Source organism: Nymphalis io, chromosome 26, assembly GCF_905147045.1.
Source record: "Nymphalis io chromosome 26, ilAglIoxx1.1, whole genome shotgun sequence".
Classification (NCBI taxonomy): domain Eukaryota; kingdom Metazoa; phylum Arthropoda; class Insecta; order Lepidoptera; family Nymphalidae; genus Nymphalis; species Nymphalis io.
In genome coordinates, this window is record NC_065913.1 from 7,759,595 (window position 1) to 7,786,552 (window position 26,958).

At 33.9% G+C, this 26,958-nt stretch overlaps 3 protein-coding genes and 1 non-coding gene across 8 annotated transcripts in view; 2 read left to right on the plus strand and 2 right to left on the minus strand.

Annotated features, from left to right (window-relative positions):
• Positions 1-1,674: 1,674 nt before the first annotated feature.
• LOC126778399 (uncharacterized) lies at positions 1,675-14,066 on the minus strand. Its single transcript, XM_050501888.1, has 11 exons — positions 14,051-14,066; positions 13,072-13,190; positions 11,720-11,904; positions 10,759-10,911; positions 10,086-10,296; positions 5,286-5,461; positions 4,498-4,750; positions 3,485-3,642; positions 2,824-2,932; positions 2,212-2,315; positions 1,675-1,762 (listed from the first exon to the last, which is right to left on the minus strand). The coding sequence occupies exons 1-11, from the start codon at positions 14,064-14,066 to the stop codon at positions 1,675-1,677; spliced, it is 1,572 nt and encodes a 523-aa protein (XP_050357845.1).
• On the plus strand, positions 4,258-4,330 carry Trnak-uuu (transfer RNA lysine (anticodon UUU)). Its single transcript has one exon. It is a non-coding gene; the product is annotated as a tRNA-Lys (tRNA).
• A 1,676-nt stretch (positions 14,067-15,742) lies between the features above and the next one.
• On the minus strand, positions 15,743-20,615 carry LOC126778557 (uncharacterized). The gene is made up of 2 exons (XM_050502224.1): positions 20,551-20,615; positions 15,743-16,963 (listed from the first exon to the last, which is right to left on the minus strand). Exon 2 carries the CDS (start codon positions 16,957-16,959, stop codon positions 16,150-16,152), a length of 810 nt encoding a protein of 269 aa, XP_050358181.1. The 5' UTR covers positions 16,960-16,963; positions 20,551-20,615; the 3' UTR covers positions 15,743-16,149.
• Positions 20,616-22,322: 1,707 nt separating this feature from the next.
• LOC126778468 (uncharacterized) overlaps positions 22,323-26,958 on the plus strand; it is a 32,134-nt gene continuing 27,498 nt past the window's right edge. For all 5 annotated transcript variants that reach the window (XM_050502046.1, XM_050502047.1, XM_050502048.1 and 2 more), the window contains exons 1-2: positions 22,323-22,592; positions 24,771-24,913. In XM_050502046.1, coding sequence (XP_050358003.1) covers positions 24,777-24,913 — 137 coding nt within the window. In that variant the 5' untranslated portion in view covers positions 22,323-22,592; positions 24,771-24,776. The remainder of the gene's footprint in view (positions 22,593-24,770; positions 24,914-26,958) is intronic.

Sequence of the window (26,958 nt, forward strand, 5' to 3'; positions counted from 1 at the left end):
TTTTTGAATTTTATTTTCATACTTTTGTCAATTTGAACGTTGCGACCAATATGACAAATTAAATAACTCTTCAATCGATAAAACATATATATAAATGAATAAAAATATAAAATAATAAATAGTATTCGTGTATTTTAATGCAAAATTATTATGTATTGATTCAATAATATAGGGACAAACGAGTTATAACTGGATTTAATAAAATGTACTAAATAGATACAAATAACTTCGGGCTATTAAGCTATATATACGTATATAGATTAACTGGTATTAGTTTAGTATTTTTTAAGGCAGTAAAAATGTTTTTCTGATTTTTAATGGATAGTTGAAAGTTACTAGTTTACTGGTGGTAGGGCTTTGGGCAATCTCGTCTGGGTAGGTACCACCCACTCATCAGATATTCTACCGCAAAACAGCAATACTTGATATTGTTGTGTTCCGGTTTGAAGGGTGAGTGAGCCAGGGTAATTACAGGCACAAGGGACATAAAATCTTAGTTCCCAAGGTCGGTGGCGCATTGGCTATGTTAGCGATAGTTGACATTTCTTACAATGCCAATGTCTAAGGGCGTTGGTGACCACTTACCATCAGGTGGCCCATATGCTCACCCGACTTTCTATTCTATAAAAAAAAGCCGAGATGGCCTAGTGGTAAGAACGCGTGAATGTTAACCGATGATCGTAGGTTCAAACCCGGGCAAGCACCATTGAATTTTCATGTGCTTAATTTGTGTTTATAATTCATCTCGTGCTTAACGGTGAAGGAAAACATCGTGAAGAAACCTGCATGTGTCTAATTTCATTGAAATTCTGCCACATGTGTATTCTACCAACCCGCATTGGAGCAGCGTGGTGGAATAAGCTCCAAACCTTCTCCTCAAAAGGGAGAGGAGGCCTTAGCCCAGCAGTGGGACATTAACAGGCTGTTACTGTAAAAAAAACTTAGCGGAAATGGGATACGTAAAAGCATTATTAAGCGAAGAAAAAGTACTATTCTACTAAAACAGAAGATCATTTATTTACAAGAACCACAAAAGAAATAATTATGTATAACATTTGAACATATTCACATCAACACAGCTTCCACATTCCATCGCGATGAATAAAAAAAATAATGATTTTCAATTGAATTTCGTATTAAAAAAAACATCAAATCAAACTTTCTAAGTTTTAATTTAAATATATTTATTGTGCGTTCATTGATTTTCAATATGTGTGCAAGTTTGAATATTCTGAAAGTCACAACGTTGGGGAATATTTATTACAATCGTTACATAATTGTTACTTGCCGAAGTCCAATATTACTAATATCGATTTTTCGTTTCCGATTCAATTCCAATTCAACTTGACTATTTTATATGTATATTCGATATGATGTTAAGACATACCGTTATGTCAAAAACAAAATTAATTATTAAATGTTATGCCAATCATCGATAATTAAATTAAAGTATATTAAAACGGATAAACGGCAACGATCGCTTTTCGATTCGATTGTGATAAAGTGACAATTTATTATTAGAATGGTCCCACGTCAATTTAAGAAAAATGTATAAAAATAAAGTAGTACAATCTTATTGAAAAATTAAAAAAAAACACTTATAGTTTGCGATTTGTCGTATTATTTGTGAATTTCAACAAATTAAACGCTCTGTAAAATTATATTGTATATTTGTTAATTGTATAGTTGTATATTTTTACAATAACAATACTTGTTTAGATGTGGGTCGGTCGTACTCACACATGCAGGCTCATCGCCGTAACTGAAAAATACTTCAATTAAACAAAAGAGGAATAACCTGAAGTTTAAACGTCAACAGCGCAATGGTTTATGCGTAGCGATGATAGAAGTCGCAGGTTCGATCCTGATGCCTTGAAGTATTGTCGTTTCTTCACAAGCTGTACACTTAATAAATAGGAATATTGGTAAATAATTTTAGCATTTAGTCCAATTACCATGATCTACCAAACCTTAGTTAAATGCCATGATCAATTGAATCAAAAATATTATATGATATAAAACACGTGTCACTTATCTTAGCCATAAAGGCAAAAGGAGAAAATTAACAGTCAGTAAGTGTGCCCTTGTAGGGGATTAAGTCCTTTATTACGTTTCAGGAAAAGGTGAGGAGCAAATCGTAAGCAATTATACGACATACTTGTATGTAATAATACAATGCAATCAAAATGATGGCGGGAAACGATTACTTACGCTGAAATTCTAGAAACATCCTTATCCAAAATAATAAATGTATCAAGTTTAGTATCGTATTGCATAGAACCTTCATACACAGCTCGACCAGGACTCATTACAATCTAGAATCAATTTAAATACACATAAATCGTAAAACTTCATCAAGCAATTTCGATTATGGAATGATGCGATTTTGTAAGTATTTAAAGTCCAATTTTAATTGAACTAATTTGAAAGATAAGATCAATTAAATTAAGTAAGATCAGTACATTTTTTCCTGTAACTAGCCATACTTGCGGCATTATTTCAATGTATATATTTACACTATATAAAAAGTAGCTTATGTTACACCCTGGATCTTAAATAAGCCTGCAAAAAATTAGGACAATCCGATGCTCATAAAAGAATGAGAAACTAACAAATACATTTCGCGTTTAAATTTTTTATTTAATGAAAATGTTTTAAGCATATCAAGATGCCTTGCATATAGCAAGTAGTCGACTCCTTGGCGAAGCCAGACCGCTCAGTACCAAAAAAAAATATTTTTTATAAACAAGCCCTTGTGTATATTGTAATATGTGTCTGTGTTTGTGTAAAGTAATGCTAATAATAATAAAAATGTTTTTTCACCATTATTTGATAGTACACGTTTGTTCTTAAATTATTACTTGATTTATCTTTTGAACCTTCGCGTGTCACCCATTCTATTGCAGTTAATTTTCTTTTTACGCACAGTGAGCTGAAAAAATATACGATTATATTGAGCTTTCTTTGTGCAAGCCCATCTGGGTAGGTACCATCCACTCATCATATATTCTTTCGCGAAACAGCAGTACTGAATATTGTTGTGTTCCAGTATTTTGGGATATAGGTATAAGGGATAAGGGATCTTAGGTTTCAAGTATTCATTTCGAAGTTTTTTTCTGTTTAAAATTCATCTTGAGTTCGACGGTAAAGAAATACATCGTAATAAAATATATATGTCATATAATACAGTCCTGGCTGAGAATCCACCTACGTATACTGGATCTTTGTAGGATAGACTTAAAAAAATCTCCCTAAAATACTTTATATAGGATGGGAATAGAAGATTGCATCGGTATTTTCTTACACACTTGTGCACTGAAATAAATCCAGTCTAGTATGTTGCTGTAGCAAGTGAGTTATTACTAAATGTAATAGGAGACAATGTTGGTGAAATTCTTGCATCGATGAAGCACCAAATCGTCGAAGTTCACTTTGCTAGTGAACTACACACACGTAAAAGTTAGTCTTATATACTAAGCCTCACCGTTTCTCTTCAGTGATATTGTTAATATATTCGCTTAGAGAATCTGCGGCTTTTTGGTACATTCGATCAGTTTTATTAACATTATACCACTTTATATTAAGACAGACGCACCAATGCGGTAGTATTCCTGCTTCGTCACAAGTACGGGATTTCGGTATCTTAAATTGGAAATTTGGATACTGTTATTCTATTCTACACAAACAGCAACGTAGTATATTTGTGTTCCGGTTGAAATTGAGTGTGCCAGTGTAATTTTGATGGTAGCGCATTAGTAATGTAAGGAATGGTTGATATTTCTTACGGAACCAAAGGCTTTGAGCGGTGGAGATCACTTATTATTAGTTGGCCCATCTGCCCGTCCACGTTTTTTCAAATAGGCGCTTATGAGCACCTCTCATCATCATTTCACAAGGCGCACCATGTAGGTTTTACTGAGAAGAGCCCTCAAATAACGCAGCCGTTACCATTTTTCATCAATCATATAAATGTAATTCAATTTAAAGGTTCAAAAAACACATTTGATTTATTACCTGTCAGATGTTTTTATGGTATCGGTTATGTACGTTTTTAATTAAATTTTAGTTATTTTCTTATTATATTTTATATGTTATTCTTTAAGGAAATAAAATTAACATTGTAGACGATACGATACTAAGGTTCTTATAAGAGCCTACTTTCATAAAGGACATACATATATTTTGTATCATTTTTATATTTTAATAGGATTGAATATACATCGCTTAGTGATATATAATTTAATTCAACGATCATGTGCCCGGATAGCTCAGTCGGTAGAGCATTGGACTTTTAATCCAAGGGTCCAGGGTTCAAGTCCCTGTCCGGGCGATATACATTTTTGTCAGAAAACTTCAAGTACATAGCAAAACAAATTTGAATATTTCTACAGTACATTATAATTTAAAGGGAATAAATCTATCCATAAGGGCATATAAGCATGTCTTTGATCAATTTCATACCTTGTGTGTAATTAAAGTGTTTAATATGTAAAATACCTTTTGCAGAAGACTCAATCCTCTCCGTATCTTCGAATTCGGTACAACAAAATCACTGGCCAAATTCTCCAAGCCCATCGCGTCTAATATCGTTGTGTGGATATCAAATGGAGTTGTGAGTACTTTAGAATTAGATTTTAATGACTTAAGTGAATCAGGTCGTTCCAGTTTTAGACTTTCAGGAAGTATTATCGACATAAAAGCCATTCTCTCTTCCATTTTGCCTTGATATGTTGCACGCATTCGTGAAAACCTAATGTTGAAATGTTTCATTAATTTTTTTACTTAAAGAACTACTACCAAAAATTAGTTAGCTACTAAAGAGGAAGATATATTAAACTCAATGCTATGATTCCATAATATTTAAAAAAAAATATCATTTTACTAAAAAACGTTTCCATAACTATTCACGCGACAAACATCTGATTCTGCAAACATTCTATGTAATACTTTGTCACACTCGATTCCTTATTAATTAAAAAGCCAAATGACGGCAATTTGTTTCAGATTTAGAAGTAATTAAAAAATGTCGTAAAGCTTTGTTAGTATTGCTTCATTTAAAAACAATAATGTAAATAATAAAATTAAATTAAATTTTCAACATGAAACCAAATGTCTCTCTAGCACTGTGGACTCTTAACTCTGTGGACTTTCAGTAATCATTATTAGGATTCTGGTTGGTGCTTCCCAATCATTGGAACCAAGATGCTTTGTGTGTGTAATGAAACTGGCTCACTCAACGGAATCTGGACTCAAATCAATTACGCGGTAGGAAACGTTAAAGTTACCTAGGTCCGTGATCGCCCATTACAATAAGCAAGGTATCTTTCAATTTCCCACTCCGCTTGATGTGGTCAAGAAAATCGACTACGTCATCATCAGCAGTTGATATAAGGTTGAAGTCATCGTGGGATATATCAGCGATGAATGTGAAGCAAAAACGCTTCGCATTTAGATTCATGAACTGAAAGTTAAATATGTATGTAATAAGTATTTATTTCGTTTAATAAAAATGTATATATGTATTTGTTAGCAATATGTCCGATCATTAAAAAGTACTAGTTAGTATTTTTTTTCTTTATATTTCCGAGAGGGCAAATTACTCTACTCCACCTGATGGTAAGTGGTAGTAAAATCCAAACGCGACGACGGCCGGTACAGTCGGGAAGAATGTTCTGCACTAGCCGCCCTCGCCTTGCCGGCCCACAAATGCCTCTTCACGCCTCGTTTGAAGGAACCCGGGTTGTAAGAGGAGAGGAACACGTGGTTGGTAAGGAATTCCATTTTTTAGAAGTGCGACAAAGAAAGGAGTTGCCAAATTTCTTTGTGCGCGATGGAATTGATGTCACAGTTAGGCGGTGACATCGAGAGCCAGCACGCGTGGACTTATAAAGGACGGGGGAAGCAGGAATTAGAAAGAATAATTCGTCAGAGCACTCGCCGTAATACAGTCTATAGAAAGCGCTCAGCGCTGCTATCGTGTGATTACGTGTGAGTATAGATCAATGACGGATACCTCGGTCATAATAACGTATATAGTGAATTGATAGATAAACTAGACAAAAGAAATAATAATGCAGCTTTATATACTGACGCTTGGCTACTATTTTATATTTACTAGCATTATACATTGAAGCTAAACTAAGAAACGATTCGTTTTTCCTACTAGTTGTAGTATCTACAACATATTGGACATATTGATGTATAACATCCTTACTATTGTTAGTCTTCTGATGTGTTTAATTTCTTCATTTGTTTTTTATTTTTTATATATGCAAGAGACAAACAATTTACAATCAATCAATCAATCAATCAATCAACAGCCAATCGTTGTCCACTGCTGAACATAGGCCTCTCCCAAGGTGCGCCAAAGCTCCCTGTCCTCCGCCTTCCGCATCCAGTTGGTGCCCGCCACCTTCTTAAGGTCGTCGGTCCACCTGGCTGGAGGGCGCCCTACGCTGCGCTTGCCGATTCGCGGTCTCCACTCTAGGACTCGTCTGCTCCAACGGCCATCGGTCGTACGACATACGTGACCAGCCCACTGCCACTTCAGCCTGCTAATTTTGCAAGCTATGTCGGTGACTCCGGTTCTTTTCCGGATAATCTCATTTCTGATCTTATCCTTCAAAGATACTCCGAGCATAGCTCGCTCCATAGCACGCTGAGCGACTTTGAATTTGTGGACTAGTCCCGCAGTTAGTGTCCACGTTTCGGCACCGTATGTCATGGCAGGTAAGACGCATTGGTTGAAGACTTTCGTCTTCAAACATTGCGGTATAGACGACTTGAGGACTTGACGAAGGTTGCCAAATGCTGCCCATCCCAAGCGAATTCTTCGATCGGCTTCCTTCTCGAAGTTGTTCCTACCGACTTGTATTATCTGTCCTAGGTAGGTATATTCACTAACAACTTCGAGAGGTTTCCCCTCGACGTATATCGGTCCCGGCACGACATGCCTATTGAACATGACCTTGGTCTTGTCCAAGTTCATACCGAGACCGACACACCGGGAAGACTCGCCTAGGCTACGCAGCATTTCGGTGAGTTGTTCCAGCGACTCTGCTATGATGACGATATCGTCGGCAAATCGAAGGTGTGAGATGTACTCGCCGTTTACATTGACTCCATACCTAGTCCAATCCAGCGTTTTGAAAACGTCTTCCAACGCGTTGGTGAACAGTTTCGGGGATATTACATCCCCCTGTCTCACCCCTCTGCGCAATTGGATCGCCTTCGTCTTACAGTCCTGGATGTGGACAGTCATTGTAGCGGCGTTGTACAGACATCTCAGTACCTCGATATATCTCCAATCGATATGACATCTCTGCAATGAGTCGAGCACTGCCCAGGTTTCGATGGAGTCGAAGGCTTTCTCGTAGTCCACAAATGCCATACACAGCGGCTGATTGTACTCTTCGGTCTTCTGCACAATCTGCCGAACAGTATGGATGTGGTCCACGGTGCTGTAGCCTGATCGAAAGCCGGCTTGCTCTGGGGGCTGGAACTCGTCAAGTCGTCTGGCGAGACGGTTCGTGACGACTCTTGAGAACAGCTTATACACGTGACTCAGGAGGGAGATTGGTCTGTAGTTTTTCAAGAGGGTTTTATCACCTTTCTTGAAAAACAGTACCACCTCACTCCCGCTCCACGTTTCCGGGGTCTTGCCATGTTGGATGACGGAATTAAAGAGGCTTGCTAGCTCTTTCAGGACCGGAGTCCCGCCTGCCTTAAGCAACTCTGTTGTGATTCCGTCATCTCCCGGAGATTTGTTGTTTTTAAGCTGTTCTAGAGCCGCCCTAATCTCTCCTTGGTCAACGACCGGGAGCTCCTCGGAGTAATGGCGCATAAGAGGGGCGCGCTGGTCATCAATACTGATTCCCATGGGTTTATCCGATCTTGAAGAGAACAACTGCCCATAAAACCTCTCTACTTCTCCGATAATCTCAGGCCTAGAGGTAACGACCCCACCATTTTCAGTTTTAAGTTTTGTCAGACGCGGCCTCCCAAACTTGCGAGCGAACACTTTCGATCCCCGATTTTGCTCAATCGCAGCCTTGATGGCACGGGTATTGGAGCGTCGGAGATCGCGTCGCGTCAGCGTTTTTATTGTTCGGTTTAAGGCCTTATCTGACAAAAACGATGGTAGTTCTCGTCGTTTTCTCATGAGCTCGAGTGTCTCAGCAACAATTTACAACGTCACTTATTTTTTTAGAATAGCAACACAACACGACGTGATTGATGGCTTATGGGTTTTCGGTTGTCAGACGTCAAGTTGTGACTTATATTTTCACAATATAATAATATTAGGTCCTTACATATGAAATTGTCATTACCTAAAAAAACCATGGGGGCGGGAATCAATAAGCTCTTTGAAGGTGGTTTGGACTACCTTATCGGAGTTGACTTTTTTTCCTTGTTGTCCAAATTCCGGAAAAAATGGTAATCTAATGGAGCAAGGTCCAGACAGGCGGTGGATGTCGCAGATATTCCAATTGTAGCTCATCTAACTTAGTGGTTGCGTTGTCGTCAAGCAGCATGGGTCTAGAGCGATTGACCAATCTCGGTGGTTTGGCAGCAGTTCCTTCATGGTTTGCAGTTGCTGACAATATATATCTGCCGTAATCGTTTGGCCAGATTTTAGAAAGCTGTAGTGAACGATACCGGTGCTAGTCCACCAAACACTCACAAGTAACTTTTTCTGAGTCAATTTTCGTTTAGGGCAGGATTTGGCTGGGTCTCCAGGGTTCAGCCATTGCGACGAGTGCTTCCGATTATCGTACAGTATCCACTTTTCATCACAAGTAATGATTCGATTTAAAATCCCATCATTATTGTGTCAGGTGAGCAAAGTAACACAACAGTCGTGTTTGCAAGCTCGATTCACTCAATTCAATTCAACTGGTGGTAGGGCTTTGTGCAAGCTCGTCTGGGTAGGTACCACCCACTCATCAGATATTCTACCGCAAAACAGCAATACTTGATATTGTTGTGTTCCGGTTTGAAGGGTGAGTGAGCCAGTGTAATTACAGGCACAAGGGACATAAAATCTTAGTTCCCAAGGTTGGTGGCGCATTGGATATGTAAGCGATGGTTGACATTTCTTACAATGCCAATGTCTAAGAGCGTTGGTGACCACTTACCATCAGGTGGCCCATATGCTCGTCCGCCTTCCTTTTCTATAAAAAAAAAAAAAAAAAAAATTCATGAGGTACCTATCGTTTAAGTTTTTTTACTTTCCCGATTAGCTTCAAGTGAACTAATACAATTTTATCACTTACCCCGAAGCCTGCAGCTATCTCTGTAGTGCTTTGTGATGGATCTGCTTCTAGAATAGCCTTTAATTCTTCATTTCCCACTTTGGACCGTCCACGGGGTTGGTTCTGAAGGTCGAAATTTCCAGAACGAAAATGTTGGTACCAAAAACGTACGTGCTTTCTTTTGCGACACCAGCGCCGTACACATCATTAATCCTTCGAGCTGTTTCTGCAGCACTGGTGCCACGGTAGAACTCGTACTCGTAAATATACCGATATTTCATGTTTTAAATTGTGCGGTAATAAGCGACGCCAAAGAAAAAATAATGAGGAAAAAACAAATGAATGAGTGTTTTCAAAACTCAAATGTACCCGCTAAATAAATTTATAAATTTGAATTTAGAATTCTTAACCAAAGAGGAGATATTTCAGATCAAAGTGGTCAGTAAGACAAAACGCTAATTTCATATGTAAAGACCTAATATTTCACAGGTATTTATTACACAGCCGACTGATTGAAATATAAAAATATAATGGTGTATCTTCCAGTAGTGCGTGTGATCGTTTGTCGAGTGACACACTTGGTCTCTTGGTCACTTGCTCTCAGGACAGCGCCAGCGCTGGACGTGCGCACTAACTGATTTAATAAAATTAACATATTCGATGACAATAGCGGCCATTTAAATGGTAATCCATTTGAATCCGCGACGAATGTATACATATAAGTAGTAGCTTGTAAATGGCAGCAATAAAATGTATATATTTATCTTATATATGTAGTTTTCTTTAAAATAAATAATTTCTAAAATACGAATAACACACAAAAACACCAACCTGTCTGGTCAAATTCAGTAAAAACAGATACTGCGGCGTCGCCCCCAAGCAGTATCTCCTGTTGAGACCTTTCCACCATTTAGAACCATGATTAGTTTCTTCCATGAGGAATGACCTAAGATAGTGGTCCGCAGGACGTCTGCTGAACCCATTGTATCGGTATTGAAATGATCCTATCCAGGGCATATCTTCGTAGTAAGCTGTTTGATAACTAGAATAGATTTTTCATCTAAAGTTATAAAATAACATCATCACCATTTAACCTTGAATAGTACCAGCTATGTACTAGCAATACATATTTTACTAGATAAAGTGAAATACAAATATAGATATTATTTATTTATTATGACCCAGTTGGATCTCCGGTTGGCCAAAGGCGTCCTCTTGTCTAGTCATTCCTTATCATCCCACCTACAACTGGCTCAACCTCTCGGCAGTTTGCTATTATTATTAATTATATATTATTGTTGGTTAAATATCTGCTATATAATTGACATATAGATGGTAGCTTTCAAAATATAAATCTCATTATAATCATGTCTTGATTTTAATTAAGAAGTAATAAAATAGCGAAGTGGCACTCATATTGTACATAAATTTTAATGGAATATTGGAAATCGTAACGAAGTAACTACTACTAGTTGAAAATACTAGAAAGATTAACAAATATTACCCATCTTGTTTAGCTGTATGGAAAATAAACAAATTCGGCTCAAGATATATGTCCTTGGAATAGCGTTGCCTCGCGTAAGGATGCTGCAGTTCAGTCCTACCAGATAGGATCGGAAAGAGAGCATCAGGAGTTCCATCTCCTACTATATTATAACTGTGAACAATAATGTAACTTTAAGGGCCATAACATAGCCTTGTTTATGAATGTGTTTATCGGGTGTTTGGTTAAATACTCATTCTCTCTTTCTATCATCATTGATTCAACATTTGAATGAAGAAGACAGAACTAATCAAGCATTAAAGAAAAAGTGTTTAACGTATAAGATATATTAAAAAGATAAAATTTACTCTTGAATGGGACCATCAAATTATTGAGAACCATCAGAATATTGTTTTTTTTTCAGCCTTTTGCCGTCCACTGCTGAACGAAAGCCTCCCCCATAGAACGCCAACCATCCTTATCTTGGGCAGTCCGTAATTTATTTGTTATTAAAAAAAGGTATATTTTGCATTGTTTTTCATGTGCTTGGATATGTGTACGGTACAGAAATAAATATTATGTTGTACTGTCTTGCAAATTTTGATATTATTTACAATTTAATATTTATATTTTCCTAAGAGTAACCGTCTTGTGCTATTCCGAGTTTTGATTCGATTGTCCCGCATTAATGTACTATAATGGAACTAACTAATGGTACCAAACAGTACAATACTTTACTACATGGTACAAAAATTATAATAATAATGTCCTCCAGACCGATTTCGGCCACGGCGACCAATCTCAAGAGAGATGAGCCAACTGTGCAGGAGATATTATAGTGTTTGCGCAAACACTGGTGAAATAGCTTAAGTAATCAAAGAAACTAGACGGCAGAGGAATATAACAGTCCCTTAGGTGAGTTACATATTGATATGGTGTATTCAGTGTATCAACGTCAGGAATAATATCAGAAAGTTCTTACCCGTTAAGAAATACAGCTTCTAAATCCTCTTTCAGAAATTTATAACTCTTCGGCATTTTTCGAATGAAACCGTTACGCGATGCAGAATCGAAGCCTAGTATTAAAACATTTATGGTCTTCTCTCTTCCCGGAGCCGAAGGAGGGGGTTCGTGGGGACGAATACCACAATTGTAACCGTGCCATCTCTTTGATAATATACTAAAACTGAATAGCATTGAAATCTGTTATATTATATTTTATGATAGTAAAATCGTCATATCAACCATTAAGAGCTCAGACCACCAAGTAAAAGATCTACTAAGGGCTCAAAAAAACATACTGAGATTTGTCTAATGGCGATTATGCCTCCGAGCTCGTGGTGCTGTTGTATTTAGATTATTTGAAAAGCTGAATATATTCATACAATATTTAATTTTATTTCTTGATATATATTGTATCGTTCAGGATAACTGTTCTTTGCAATAATGTTATATTTATGTATCCATTAAATATGTAACTAGCCGAAAATGCCAATCCACTAGAACACGTGCAAAGATAAATAAATATCATCAATCAAATGCTTAATTTTTATGTAATTTATCTCGACATCGGCGATGAAGAAAACATCATGAAGAAATCTGCATGTGTTGGATGATAATCTCACATATGTATAAGAGCAGCGCGTTGTTATTACCTCCAAAATTACCCTCAAAAAGAGAGTACAGCAGCGGAACTTTTCCTGATTGTTAATTAAACTCTTACCCATTTCTATCATGTCCAAAGCACGAGACCTTGAAGCAATCGCTTGCATTTAAATTGTATTTCCCATCGTTATAATTTATAACAGCGGGAGCTATCACGTATTTGTGATCGTCTACATATTTAATATCTCTGTAATGGCATTCTATGTTTTTCATCTTCGTGAGAATATTTTTCGTTACTTGACAGACGGACATCTGTAAAGTTTGATAAACAGTCACAATGCATATAATAATACCAATTTTTATCAGTAGGGACTCAGGTTAATTGAAGATCATGCGGTGATCTGGTCTTTGGGCTATGAAAAACGAAAAAACAGATTTTTTCGAATGTTCGTCTTTACGGTACATTTACAATATAGATTAACCTGAGTTTGAAATTTATGTGTTTATCTGTCCACCTGTATGTTGGTTACAAAAGTTGACAAACAACGGAATCCGTCAACACCAAACTCTATGGTCTTGTTGGTCTTTTTGAATTTGTATATATTTGGAAATACGGTAATCCATGAGTGTTTTTGGGGAGAATTGCTGTACACATAGACTATACCTAACACCAATGATAAATAATTTCTAATAACGTTCATTTAGGTAGTTCATAAACTATATACATACATTACATTCGACCCAATCTTCTCCATCACAGACAACTTTCGGCATATTTCTGTCATATTTCTTTGCTACTCTTGAAAATGGATATATGACTGGGAATCGACATCCACTGCCAGATTCATCTGGATACAAACGGGAATTGCTTTGAAATCTGTTGACATGGTGACATGACATGAAACACTTCAAAATGGTCTCCCATCTTATCCCAACAGTAATTTTACTTTACTGTGGACATGGCAAAACAAAACGTTGTTTTAAAAGATGTTTTTTTTTTTAAGTTTCACGCAAGTACAAATGTAAATACTACCAGCTAACATGATGGATCTGTTTTTTTCTGTAAGTATAGTGCGAGGTTTCATTAATTAATAATTAATTAATGATGTTCTAGTAAACATAATATATAATAATAATAATATCCTGGGACATTTTTCACACACGGCCATCTGATCCCAAATTAAGCTTGTACAGAGCTTGTACTATGGAAACCAGACAACTGATATACAACTTTTCTTTTGTAAATACATACTTATATAGATAATTACACCCAGACTCAGGACAAACAGACATGTTAATGCACACAAATATCTGTCCTGGGTGGGAATCGCACCCACAACCTTCGGCGTCAAAGGCAAGCATCCACCAACCACGCCAACCGGCTCGTCAATATATGGAACTGACCCGAAGATAGCGGATACAAATCGATACCAACGAGTTGTCAATTTATCGTATAAAAAAAATATCGTGAGGAAATCTACACAGCAATACTCAGGTATAATTAAAGCACCTAGCCTTTTCTATAGAGACGTGACTTCTGTCCAGTTTTTATTGATATATTAAAAAAAAAGCCACTTTTTCATTTTAAATTGTACTTTTACATATTTTCCGATTTTTTCATGAGACGTAATGTAAAGCTTTAATTTTAAAAGTGTGAATTATATTATGGACGCGTAGCTATTTGTATTATAACATAATACAGACTTACAGGTAGTTGGATTCATCGATAACTTCATCACACACATTCCATTTCCATAAATATAACGACGTGAAAGTAAAAATAAACATTAGAATTCCAACAAAGTAATAGTGTTTTCTCGCTCGATGCATTGTTCTTTTCAAAATTATTAACAACTAAAATGATAACATATGATTATTTAATCCTAAAATGAAACTCACATAGTGTAAAATATTAAGTATATGACAGATTGCTTAACTTTGCATTGTAAATATCTATTATAAATATTAAAAGTAATAAATGTTTTTTTGTTTTTGTAACCTTCGATTCTAGCCAAAGATTTAAAGACAAATAAACAACTGATATTAAATTGACGTGATATTATTAGACGAGATTTTGAATATAATTATATTCATATTTGATTCACGAAAAATTCGCGTTTTAATTTTGGTTCAAAGAATTTGATTTTTAAGAATGATTATATTTCTTAAGAGAATATATTACTAATAGATGAAATGCATTTTTACCTTCCATAAGGCGGACGTAAGTGTCCACTTGATTTCCATTTTATTTAATATATTTTTATTATTATTTGCATTATAAAAGCTATTTATCTATGTCGATTATGCGCAAAATATTTTGCCACGTTACAATTCGCGTAAGATTAAATTATCATGTATTTACACGTGGATCAATTGACAATAAAATAATGTCTTTTCTTTTCAGCCAGTATCTAGCCCATAGGAAGTTTTTAGTTGTAAAAAAAAAATTCCGTTGAGTTTCTTCGTCCATTCATCTCAGCAGTGCTATTCTGTAATTACTAACTTCATTGCTTACCTGTGAAATGTCGACAACCGATGTTATAATTATTATCCCTTTCATATATTTCATAAGTAGAAACTTAATAAAAATTTACAATGGAATAAATTAATATATTCTTTAACTAAAACTAAAATGAAAACAAAATACGCATTACAAATTTGTAATCTTTAATCACTTTCTGACTTTTTCAATTCAATTCAATTTCTTTATTATTATTATTAAATAACTTTATTACACACTCACAACGAAAAAAGAAAAGACAAACACAAGTAAAAAAAAAAGAAAAACAAAAGTTCAAGAAAAGCGATTATATAAAAAAAAATTTGTGGATCTCAACATGATGCGTGCAAGGGCGGTCTTATCACTCAAGTAGTGATCTCTTCCAGACAACCCTGCATTAAGATGCTGGCAGGACCTAACGGGCGAGTGCATTGTACATACATATATATAAATGTAAACAATACATACACAAAGATACATATATTTCTTTATTTGATTGAGTTACATTTGATATTGCATTATTGACATATACACTACAATTTGCCATTTATAATAAAACCCTAAAATGTATTTCCGAATAAGTAAGTGTAAGTAAGGAAGGACATCGCATGGCGACGAACTGACCAAATAAAAACATCTGTTGGCGACCCTTTGTATGAGTGTACCAGGCTCACCACTAATAGGGACATATGGCGGAGGCTCGTGAGGCGAATAACATCTGCGCCGAACAATTCGTAATACTTCATGGCGACCACGACCACTTTGACAAGCGTGTCACGACGAAGAAGTGCAATGCTTTAATAATAAATATATATTTTGCTCTTTGGTGAGCACTATTCCTGTTTTTCAAAGATAATATTAAGATAAGATGTCGTGTGTTGTAACAAAAACAATAATGATTTGTGTATTATTGATTTATTTGTAAAACTCCTTACACTAAATTAAGTTGCCTATGCACAAAATAAAACGCCGCTATTAAATACAATTAAGCAATGAAAAAAAAAATTAAAAAAATAATTGACATATTCAATGTTAAATTAAATTATAGAATAGTCTTGGAATGATTTGAAATTGGCACGTGACATTGAAAAAAATATAATCTGTACTCATTTAACACACCTTAAAGCCATTAAAAAAAGATTTGGTATTTCTTAACATTTATTAGAAAATTCTTATATTTATTGTTATCTATAAATTATCTTATCCAGATTAAGAATAAATTATCAAAAGATTATTTTGATAATAATTATTTCTTAACATAATTTAACATTTAATTATGTTCTTTCTTAAGTACAATTCTTACTTAGTTAATCCTCAAAACAACCAATTTCACTTAAGCTGAGCTTAACAATATAATCAGCTGCAGCATATACGGGTTCACCCTTTTTATTAAATGTAATCGCCTTAAGATTATTTAAACTAGCAATTTTATCAAAAACATATTTATATTTATTGTAAACGTATAAACCATTTCTCGTACAAATATACACTTTTGAATACGAATCAGTTGCGATTGCATTCGCTAAATAACTTTCATGTGTGTTTATAGCTCGTGTGTTTAGTTTTATTCTAAATAATTTACTGTTTTGAGTGAAGAATATATTATTATCATCATCTAAAACTAAGCTATCGACTTCAACGCCACGTAGCTCAGGTACAAGCGTAGCGAAGCCATCTTCAAATCTGTAGGCTTCTCTTTTACGGTTGATAAAGTATAAATAATCTTTGAAATGCATTGATTTAATGTCTTCTTGTATGGGCAGTTTTTCAGCTACTTTCATTTCGTTTATCTTGTAGAGACCGTCTGATCCGCCGACGTATATTTTATTATTGAAATGATCAATTGCAATGGCTGTTGCGTTACGTACACCTTCAATGACAGTCGCTATGCCTGTTTCCGTGTTTATATGAGCCAATAGTCTTGTTGGTGTTTTTGATACGTCATCGAATGTAAAATAAACAGTATTGTCGTTGCGATTTAAAACCAAATCATGTATGTTGTTTATTCCGTCCTTGATAATGTATAAATTGTAATATCTATTAGCAATATCAATGCCGTGACATCGCTTATCAGCCGATGTCATGGCCGCCATCATTAGAAATATTAAAATCTTCATCTTTCTGGAATAGAAATAATTTTATTAATGTGAATGGATATATATAATATACATAGTGGATATTTATTTTACAAATCCTTTACCAGGATCATTATGTCCTATCTTCATTATATATATACTAATCAATATAAATAATGTTGTTTATATTTTAATTAAGCTATGATCGCAAATAAACTATCAAATACACACGTGTGCTAGTAGCTTTATAGTAACGATCGCAACAACAAGTCGGATGACTTGTTCACGTTTCTAACCGCGTGTCTATGTGACCCTTAATTAAAAAAACACCGCTATTTTGTTACACGTATTTATGATGTTTTAGAATTGTAGAAGTGATTTTATTTTTAAAGAAAATAATACTGTTTCTATTATTCTATATCCTTAAATTACTCGGTAGCTTTATAGTTGGTAATTAAACGCGTATACAGGGTTACAGGGTAATATGTCACGATCCTTTTAAAGGGTTATAGTTCAGGACAATAGCTATCAAATGACCCCCAAAATGCTTATGCAAAAGTGTATCGTTTTCGAGTTATTAATTTTTTAATATTTTTTTTATTTAAAGGATGTTTAAGATTCTAAAATTCAATAAAAAAAAAATCAACGTATTTTCCCTATTTTTTTTTGTATTTCTTGCTAGGGTACATCCTAGTTAATAATAAACAGTTATAAAACAAAAACAATCTTCAAGCATTTTTAAATTACAGATCCAAAACTGTACAACTTTTCGATTTTTAATTTTGATTCTTTAAGTTACTCGCAATTTTTTTGTAAAAATCACTATGGCTCTTATCGTGCGGATCATTTTAAAAACATCTGCGTTTCCTTAGCTATCCATCGGTACATAAAAAGTACAGTAACAATCATAAACTCAGGAGAAAATTAGATAACAAAGAGACCAGGTAGGAAATTCTAAGAAATGCTATTGTTAAGAAATTAAATCTGGATCAAAGACAAAAGGACCTCAATGCAAAGTAGTTAAAGATTATTTTTAATAGGGGTAATAGGTAAAAAAGGAGAGATAAACCAGAGCTGTTTGTGGAATACTATTATCAATTCCTTTGAATTTACCGTCATTTTTTCTAATTTCCTTTTATCTCATTTCTTTTAGGAATAAGAGTAATAAAACCTTGTCGGAGTACATAATACTCACTGTACTTGCACTGCTCGTATAGTGTGGACGCGCTTTAGTGAATATTGATCTCTTAAATTTTTGAAAAAAACCGCTTCGTTTACTGGACGCTGTTTCTTACAACTTCGTGACTCGGCTAGCTAAAAGGAATTTGTGATTTGTGTTTATGATAACTTGGCGCGTAAAAAGGACTATTATAGCTGCAGAACAAAATTCTTCTCGTCGTCCGTACTCTAATGAGGAATACGCTGACATCTTATTTTGCTATGGATATTGTAACGGTGACGCCGTAGCTGCTCGTCGTGAGTATAATCGTCGATTTCCGGATCGCCGGACAACTGACAATAGTGTCTTTATTGGTGTGTATCGTCGAATTCGAGAAACTGGTCGCGTGCAAAGGAGACAATCTGATTCCGGACGCCCTCGTGTCCGTTCTCCAGATGAAGAAGATGTAATTATTCGTCATTTTCGAGAGGACCCTACAGTTTCCACCAATATTGTGGCAAACCGACTGGGCGTATCTCAATGGAGAGTCTGGTTTACTGTCCACGCGGCTGGATTGTATCCCTATCATTACACACCCGTACACGTGATTGAAGAAGGAGATCCTGCAAGACGTTTAGATTTTTGCCAATTTATGCTACACTGTGATGCAGAAAATCCCAATTTTTTGAGAAAAAATTTATGGACAGACGAGTCAAAGTTTGACAAAGATGGTATTACTAACTACCACAATATTCGATATTGGTCTCAAAAAGAACAGGGAAACCCTCACAAAAAGCGATTAAGCGGTTCCCAAAGACGTTTCTCGGTAAACGTCTGGATGGGGATTATCAATGATAATCTTATTGGGCCACATTTCCTACCTGATAACTTAAATGGTGAAAGTTATGAAAGCTTGCTTAGAGAAATCCTGCATGAGTTACTCGAAAATGTTTCGCTGAAACTTAGGCAGAGAATGATATTCCAGCATGATGGTTGCCCCGCACACTTTCGAATGTCCGTAAGACAGTGGCTAGACAGCAATTATCGTAATAGATGGATTGGCAGAGGAGGACCAATCCCATGGCCAGCGAGAAGTCCAGATTTGACTCCGATGGACTATTATGTCTGGGGGCATATGAAAAGCCTGGTTTATGATGTTTCACCAGTACAAACAATTGAAGAACTCAAAACAAGAATAATGAATGCTGCAAATTCTATTCGACATAGCTTGAGTAGTGTTGTAGTAAAAAGTGAATTAAGAAAAAGAATGCGTATTTGTATACGAAATAGGGGATCTCATTTTGAACACGAATTATGAATAATAAACAGTGTAATTTCGAAAGTATGGAGTAACTAAAAAGATTAAGTATTTTGTTTTTGATTTAAATTCAAAATTGCAATGACAGCTCTGGTTTATCTCTCCTTTTTTACCTATTACCCCTATTAAAAATAATCTTTAACTACTTTGCATTGAGGTCCTTTTGTCTTTGATCCAGATTTAATTTCTTAACAATAGCATTTCTTAGAATTTCCTACCTGGTCTCTTTGTTATCTAATTTTCTCCTGAGTTTATGATTGTTACTGTACTTTTTATGTACCGATGGATAGCTAAGGAAACGCAGATGTTTTTAAAATGATCCGCACGATAAGAGCCATAGTGATTTTTACAAAAAAAATTGCGAGTAACTTAAAGAATCAAAATTAAAAATCGAAAAGTTGTACAGTTTTGGATCTGTAATTTAAAAATGCTTGAAGATTGTTTTTGTTTTATAACTGGTTATTATTAACTAGGATGTACCCTAGCAAGAAATACAAAAAAAAATAGGGAAAATACGTTGATTTTTTTTTATTGAATTTTAGAATCTTAAACATCCTTTAAATAAAAAAAATATTAAAAAATTAATAACTCGAAAACGATACACTTTTGCATAAGCATTTTGGGGGTCATTTGATAGCTATTGTCCTGAACTATAACCTTTTAAAAGGATCGTGACATATTACCCTGTAACCCTGTATATCAGTTATTCATACAACCGTATGCCAACATGAGTCAGATATACTTTAAAATTAATTTATATACTAGGTACAGTAAGTACTGATTAAACAATCAAAGCTGTATTTAAACTTTAGATTTGGTTATTAAAATCATTAAGACAATTATTTATTTATTATTGTATAAAATGAATTTATTATATTCAATGTTTGATTTAAAAAAAAAATTAAAATAAAAAAAAAATCTTGGAGAGGAGTTAAAATATCAATCGTAAATTTTAAGTTAGAAAATGGGATCGATCCACAAAAATAAGCAGAAGATTATTTTAAATTAAAAACTTAAAACATTACCCGATTCTTATCATATTAAATCAAAACAACACAAAAATTCACTTCTTTAAAATGTGTTTTTGCAAAAATACAAAACCGTAAATGGGAAATTACAGCGATAAACATTTAACCGAGAAAAAAAACAAACTTACTCTAGAATTTTGACGGACGTCACTACAATCCAATGTGCGAATGATCACTAATGAATTACGATGAGAATAATAGATATATATCATTGAACTAATGTAGGGAAGAGAAACTCATGTGTCGATAAAATCTATTGTTGGTACCCATTGTACGTCATTGTTATGTAAGCCTTATTGAAAGGGCGATGGTTTTATGGTCATGATGTTGTATTGTACAAGTTTGTTCCAATTACTTACTGAAAGTTTAAAAATATAAAGGTCTAAAAGAGTTTTTCGGTACATATATTTTGTTGATCGTGCATAGGTCTTTTTTTAAATTTAATATGTCAAAGAACTATTCTTTCGTTTTGTAATACTAACATTGGTGCCCAACATCAAAACAAAAAGACACATTGTTATGTTGTCGTGAGAACAAGACCTTTAAGATTTTCAAAAATATATTAAACGTGTATACTAAATCTAAACATGATAAAAATTAATTGTGAATTAATTAATTGATAGATAACGTTATCTCTATACAGCAAATTAAAAAAAATACTCCTGATATTTTTTTCAAATTTGTTTTATATTAAAGTAAGTAATGAAAATTATGTATTTTGGAACGAAAGCTATTTTTTTTAAACTCTTGCATGTTACTTATTATATATATATACATATTTAGAGTATAATAACAAAAATAACACTAATTTAAGTTGCTAGCTATATTATAATAGTTATACAGATTTCAAAAACCATATTTTAATACCTACTGGATTCCCGTTTCAGCTTCGCAGAGGTAGAATAATAACGTTTAAATAAAACATTTATATTGAAAGTCAAACATAAGGAACCTTCCCAGGGCATATACAGAACAATTCCCTAAATATTCATCATAATTAGTTTAAAAACGAGTAAAGGACAGATATACAAACATTTTCATCTTTATTTAACGAATTAGTTAATTATTTAAAATATATTTTCATCTTTGGATAAATAGGATATTTCAAAATTGTATAATGTTGCAAATAACGAAATACATTTAAAAACACAAAACATAAATTACTAACAAACATTTTTTTGTTAATTTTATAACGTGCCACGTCCTATATAGTACAACCTCGTTTTCAACTAGTCAATATCAAAATCATATAATATAATATGAGCAACCCTTGTGAACTTGTGCATACATTTATTTCTTGGAACTCGGCAACGGCTCTAATGTTATTATTTAAATAAGTATTGAAGGTTATCTATAAATGTGTTTATTTTCTATAAGTAACGTAATATTTCATAAAAAATAATAATTTTATAACGAATTATTAGGGCCGAGCGAAACTCGGTTGTCCGACGCTTAGTTATTAATTAATTAAATGCATAAAATACATTATTCATGTCGAATGTCAAAACCGTAGACAGAGATTAGTTTCTCTGTCTACGGTCAAAACATAATAAATATGAAATTTAAAATAGGTGTTGCTATCTTAATAATTTTTAAATTAAATAGGTATAGGTAATAATCGAATATTTTAATGTAATTTCAAGGGTAGTATCAATTTTCCCTAAAACTTAACAAAAAATAAAAAAGCCGACTACACAAAACAAATTAATCATCACGGTCAATATATAATCTTAAATACGTAAAAAAACTATAAACAATAATGATAAACAATACATAATTATATTTTTTTTAAACAATAAAACATAGCAGCACTGATTTTTTTAGAAGGTTATGTACTCTGTGCACCGGATTGACGTAATTTGCAGGGTGAAGTTGCTATTAGAACTGTCAAGCTAGGCGCGTCACATACGATCATTTATTTAATTTCATTTGTTTATCGCAATACTATACGTATTTTTTGCATGTACCTAAGTAGTCGAGTTTACAGTGCCGTTTATCTAATGTTTCAATTATATTCCGGTGATGACGCCTTAAATAAGCGCGCTATTTTAAATTCCCACTAAAAGAGAATATACGTAATATTATATATTTTTTTAATTTTCTGTATTTAAAAAAAGTGCTTTAAATGTGGAATTGGTTTCTATAGAATATATTAATTGCATCATTGCAAGTAAGTAAATACTTTATTAAATTATAATTTTCGTGCATATACAATTTGATTTATATATTTTATTATAATAAAAAATATAATATGAAATTTATAAAGCCTTATTGATCAAATATATAATATAGAAACAAACTAGAAATCATATTTTTTGTCCATATAATTATGATATAGTTGAAATTGAGATTAAATATACTAAATGATGTAATTTTTTTTAAAAATAATTTTTAATGGCACGTCTGCTAGTGCATACATAACAGGATATTCTAACTGTGATTCAATAGAATGATGTTCAAACAGGCCAAGACTTATTTAAATTATATTAATTTACATTACTATATATTGAATTATCCATTGTAAGGTGATGTTGGGGCGAGTAATGAACTTTTTGATAGTAAGTAGACATGAGACCGTCTTCAATGTTCCACACACATTAAAATCTAACATTTATCTATGTCTACCATTCAGAACGGAATATGGCAATACAAAGTATTTCTGCTTGAAATAGGCCTGTAAAAAGTTCTGACTACTGTAGTTAAAAAAATTATGTAATTATTCTAATCAGAGTAATAAGTTATTCAAAATGATTGATGAGAACCAGTTTCCATTTATAGTTTTGGTGATTATTTCCCTCAAAATTAAGGAAAAAAGATTTATTTTAATTTATTTGCATCATTACTTTCGAGATATTTTATGTATGTATGTATCATACTTATAATATAATTAAATAATTTGTTATATAATTATACTCCTTACTTAATAATAATTGAATAAAATAAAATATATAGAGTGTACCATATTGAATGTACAACAACAGTACTTTAATTTCAATTATCCAATACAATAGAGATCTTAGTAAAACCGACATTATTTTTTTTTTAAAGAATTACCTTAAATTCTAATTTTCAATAGATTTTTTATTACCATTACCTTGCATATAGGCACAGGGAGAATTGGGGACTGAATTACACAGATATTTAATTGTAATTTAATTGGTGGGTTTCTATGTTTAACAGATCATTATTTTACTTGACTAAGTGCTTATTTTTTTTTTTGTTTTTTTAATATACTAAATGTATATGCCTGATGTTCCTTATACCTTTAGTTATACTAATTCACTTGGTTTGGCGGTACAATAATGGCCTCCAGATCGACTTCGGCCACAGCGGCCAATCTCAAGAGAGATGCTATGGTAATCTGACACGACCGGAAAGGAGTGTGTACACTTTTAATTTCCAGCCTCCGGGCTGCTATTGAGACTTTTCGACAGAAAACCTCAATAACTTTTTATTGACTGAGATTTTTCAGCGGTATATTATGTGTTCCTAAAAACGAGCCCTTAAGTCCTATAAGATTTTTTGTCACATACCAACATCGAAACTTCTTTACTTATAAGGACGTTTATGAATTTCGCTTCGTAGACAATTTTACCACCTACAAAGCAAAACGAATATAGTAACCGGACATACGTATATAAATTAATCATCCGGCCGCCCGTCGCGTCACTTACGGTGGAATGAGACGGTTCCTTTGTACACCTTTCGTTCAAAGTTTTACGCCTTAAAAATACAAATAGTAATGACTATGAAACAATTGCAACAAATGAAATCAATAGTGAACCGATCCAACGATACTGGCTTTCGACACACATTAGATATCCCACTGCCAAAACTTAGTATGGCCGTGTTCCGTTTCGAAAGATGAGTGTGCCAGTTTAAGGCACAATGGACATAACTTGCAATTAATATTTCTTCTTTCTAGATGACGAGATGGCCTAGTGGTTAGAACGCGTGAATCTTAACCGATGATCGTGGGTTCAAACCTGGGCGAGCACCACCGAATTTTCATGTGCTTAATTTGTGTTTAGAATTCATCTCGTGCTTGACGGTGAAGGAAAACATCGTGAGGAAACCTGCATGTGTCGAATTTCATGGAAATTATGTCACATGTGTATTCTACCAAAAGGGAGAGGAGGCCTTAGCCCAGCAGTGGGACATTAACAGGCTTCTACTGTAATATTTCTTACAGCGCCAACGTCTGTTGACGGAGATAACTACTTACTATTAGGTGGCCCTCAAGCCCATCCGCCAATCAATTTCACAAAAAAATCACTCGAGTAAAGCTTCTTTAGAGTTAATGTGTCTGATATCACTCAATCACTTTATATGCAATTTTTCTTTTCAGATAACAATGACGATATCAAAAAGATGGTACCGTTCGAGGAGGAATCAAATGATCATCGTAACTGTTATAATATTTCTTATATTATATTACATATCGTTAAGTGATAGTCTACATACGGAACCAGACCTCGACGTGACCAGGCGGTGAGTGTTTTTTTTTTTTAATATTTTTTTTGCTTGTTGGTTTTGCTAGAAAAAGGTTTTCTATCCCATTTATTTTAAAAAAAATAACTATTATTTTGAGAGTATTGTATTTTCTTTTTTTGAATATGTAGTGCAATTTCACTGCTCATATACATTGACACAACAAAAATTACTACTCATCCAGTTTTCAACTGTAATTCATCGCTAACACAAACTGACATTCGTAGATCATTTTTATTATTAGTTTTTAATACGACTAGAGTAGTATAGCCTTCAGGCTATTATGTATTCGTTTTTCTCTTTCTAGTTCTTAATCTGATGCTTAACAAGGTATCCCCTTCAAGTATTAATACAAGTATATATAATTATAAAGTATTCTATTAGAAGGAGTAGCGTTTCGCTAATATAAACAGTTCTTGATAAATGTCTTTATTTATCCAACTATTTATAACTAATTTAATTTTACTTCAAAGTTTCGATATAAACTTCTGCAACATCTTTCAAGATCTCGACCAAAATGATGCATTTAATTCTTCTGCGATTGGTATAGTTTTGTAGGCTATAGATTTATTTATTTACACGGTAGCATGCGAAAGCGATCCCGTGGCGCTTCTCGTTAAGACGGAAAGGGTACCGCTGGTTTTTTAGCGGGTATTCCGATGTTCGGGGCGCACTCGGCGCCTTGGACACCGGCGAGCGACCGTGTTTTGTTTTCATTATATGTATATGTGTTTCAAAACCGTTTTCGTTTATATGTTGAAAAGTTTTAAAAGTACTGCTATGTTTGGACGTGATACAAATATTATGTAATATTTTACAATGACTAATTAGTTGCCCTAATGAAGACCTTTAAAAGGTTATTATTGGGGTTTTTCTGTCAAGAAATTCTGAGTAGCAGCCCGGAGTTTCCAAGGAGCTTATACTCTTGTGTCTTAACTCTTTCCTATCTTGTCGGATTACTGACTTACTTTGACTCATCGGATTATGAATGTGAGGGAGCAGATAATGCATCCTTGCTTGCGCACTTGCTTAGTTTGAGATTAGCTGCCGTATGAAATAAATAGTTATTATAAATTTATAGCTTTATAACACATTTAGTTACCATTTGCAAATATATATAAATATAAATACCTTTTGTACAAATTGGATTGAAATCGACTTATGTAATACATAGTTAATTGATTTATTTACATGAATGTGTATTTAGTTCTTCTTTTATATACTTTTCTCTATATAATGCTTGATTGTATAATATTGTATGCAAATATTCTAATTAGACATTAATATTATGTAATCATATTAAAAGTTGCATAAATAGTTTTGAACCCGCTGTTATTGTATAACTCACTTTGCATCTCGATCAAATGTTAAAAACAACATCGTGATACGCTATTTTGACGTGTCTTTTAAATCTCTGGCATTTACGATTGTGTTCTGTGCTGAGTTTTTATTGTGTTTTTACAGAATGATCAATTGTTTTTCGAATATATAAAACACGTTTGTCGCCTCAATATTCTTTATTTAAAGCGGGTGAAACCGCAAAGTACAGCTCCTTATATTATATACTAATATAAGGACAAATATAAATACAAATCAAATTAAAATATAATTAATTTAGATAGGCTTTTGCGATAACTTAAGAATCGTAATTTTAGAAATTAAATTGAAAGCTTCCACCGGTTTTGAATGTAGATCCCACCGAGACGACTACTTAACTATCTTGGTTTAATAGTCTGGGTAGGTACCACCCACTCATCAGATATTCTACCGCAAAACAGCAGTACTTGGTATTGTTGTGTTCCGGTTTGAAGGATGAGTGAGCCAGTGCTATTACAGGCACAAGGGACATGATCAACATCTTAGTTAACAAGGTTGGTGGCGCATTGGCGATGTAAGCGGTTGTTAACATTTCTTACAATGGTAATGTCTATGGGCGTTGGTGACCATTTGCCATCAGGTGGTCCATAAAAAAAAATGGCCATTACAAAAATAAACCCTTATTTATCAGTATAGATAGATTTGCAATGCCATTTTATACGAATGAG

What these genes read in the sequence shown, in the direction of transcription:
- LOC126778557 (XM_050502224.1), bottom strand. Translation starts at nt 16,959, where the DNA reads ATGAAGATTTTAATATTTCTAATGATGGCGGCCATGACATCGGCTGAT.
- LOC126778399 (XM_050501888.1), bottom strand. An exon ending in AAGATTGGGTCGAATGTAAT is followed by an intron (nt 11,905 to 13,071) that starts GTATGTATATAG and finishes ATATTATCAAAG; the next exon opens with AGATGGCACGGTTACAATTG. An exon ending in ATGGGCGATCACGGACCTAG is followed by an intron (nt 4,751 to 5,285) that starts GTAACTTTAACG and finishes TTTCAACATTAG; the next exon opens with GTTTTCACGAATGCGTGCAA.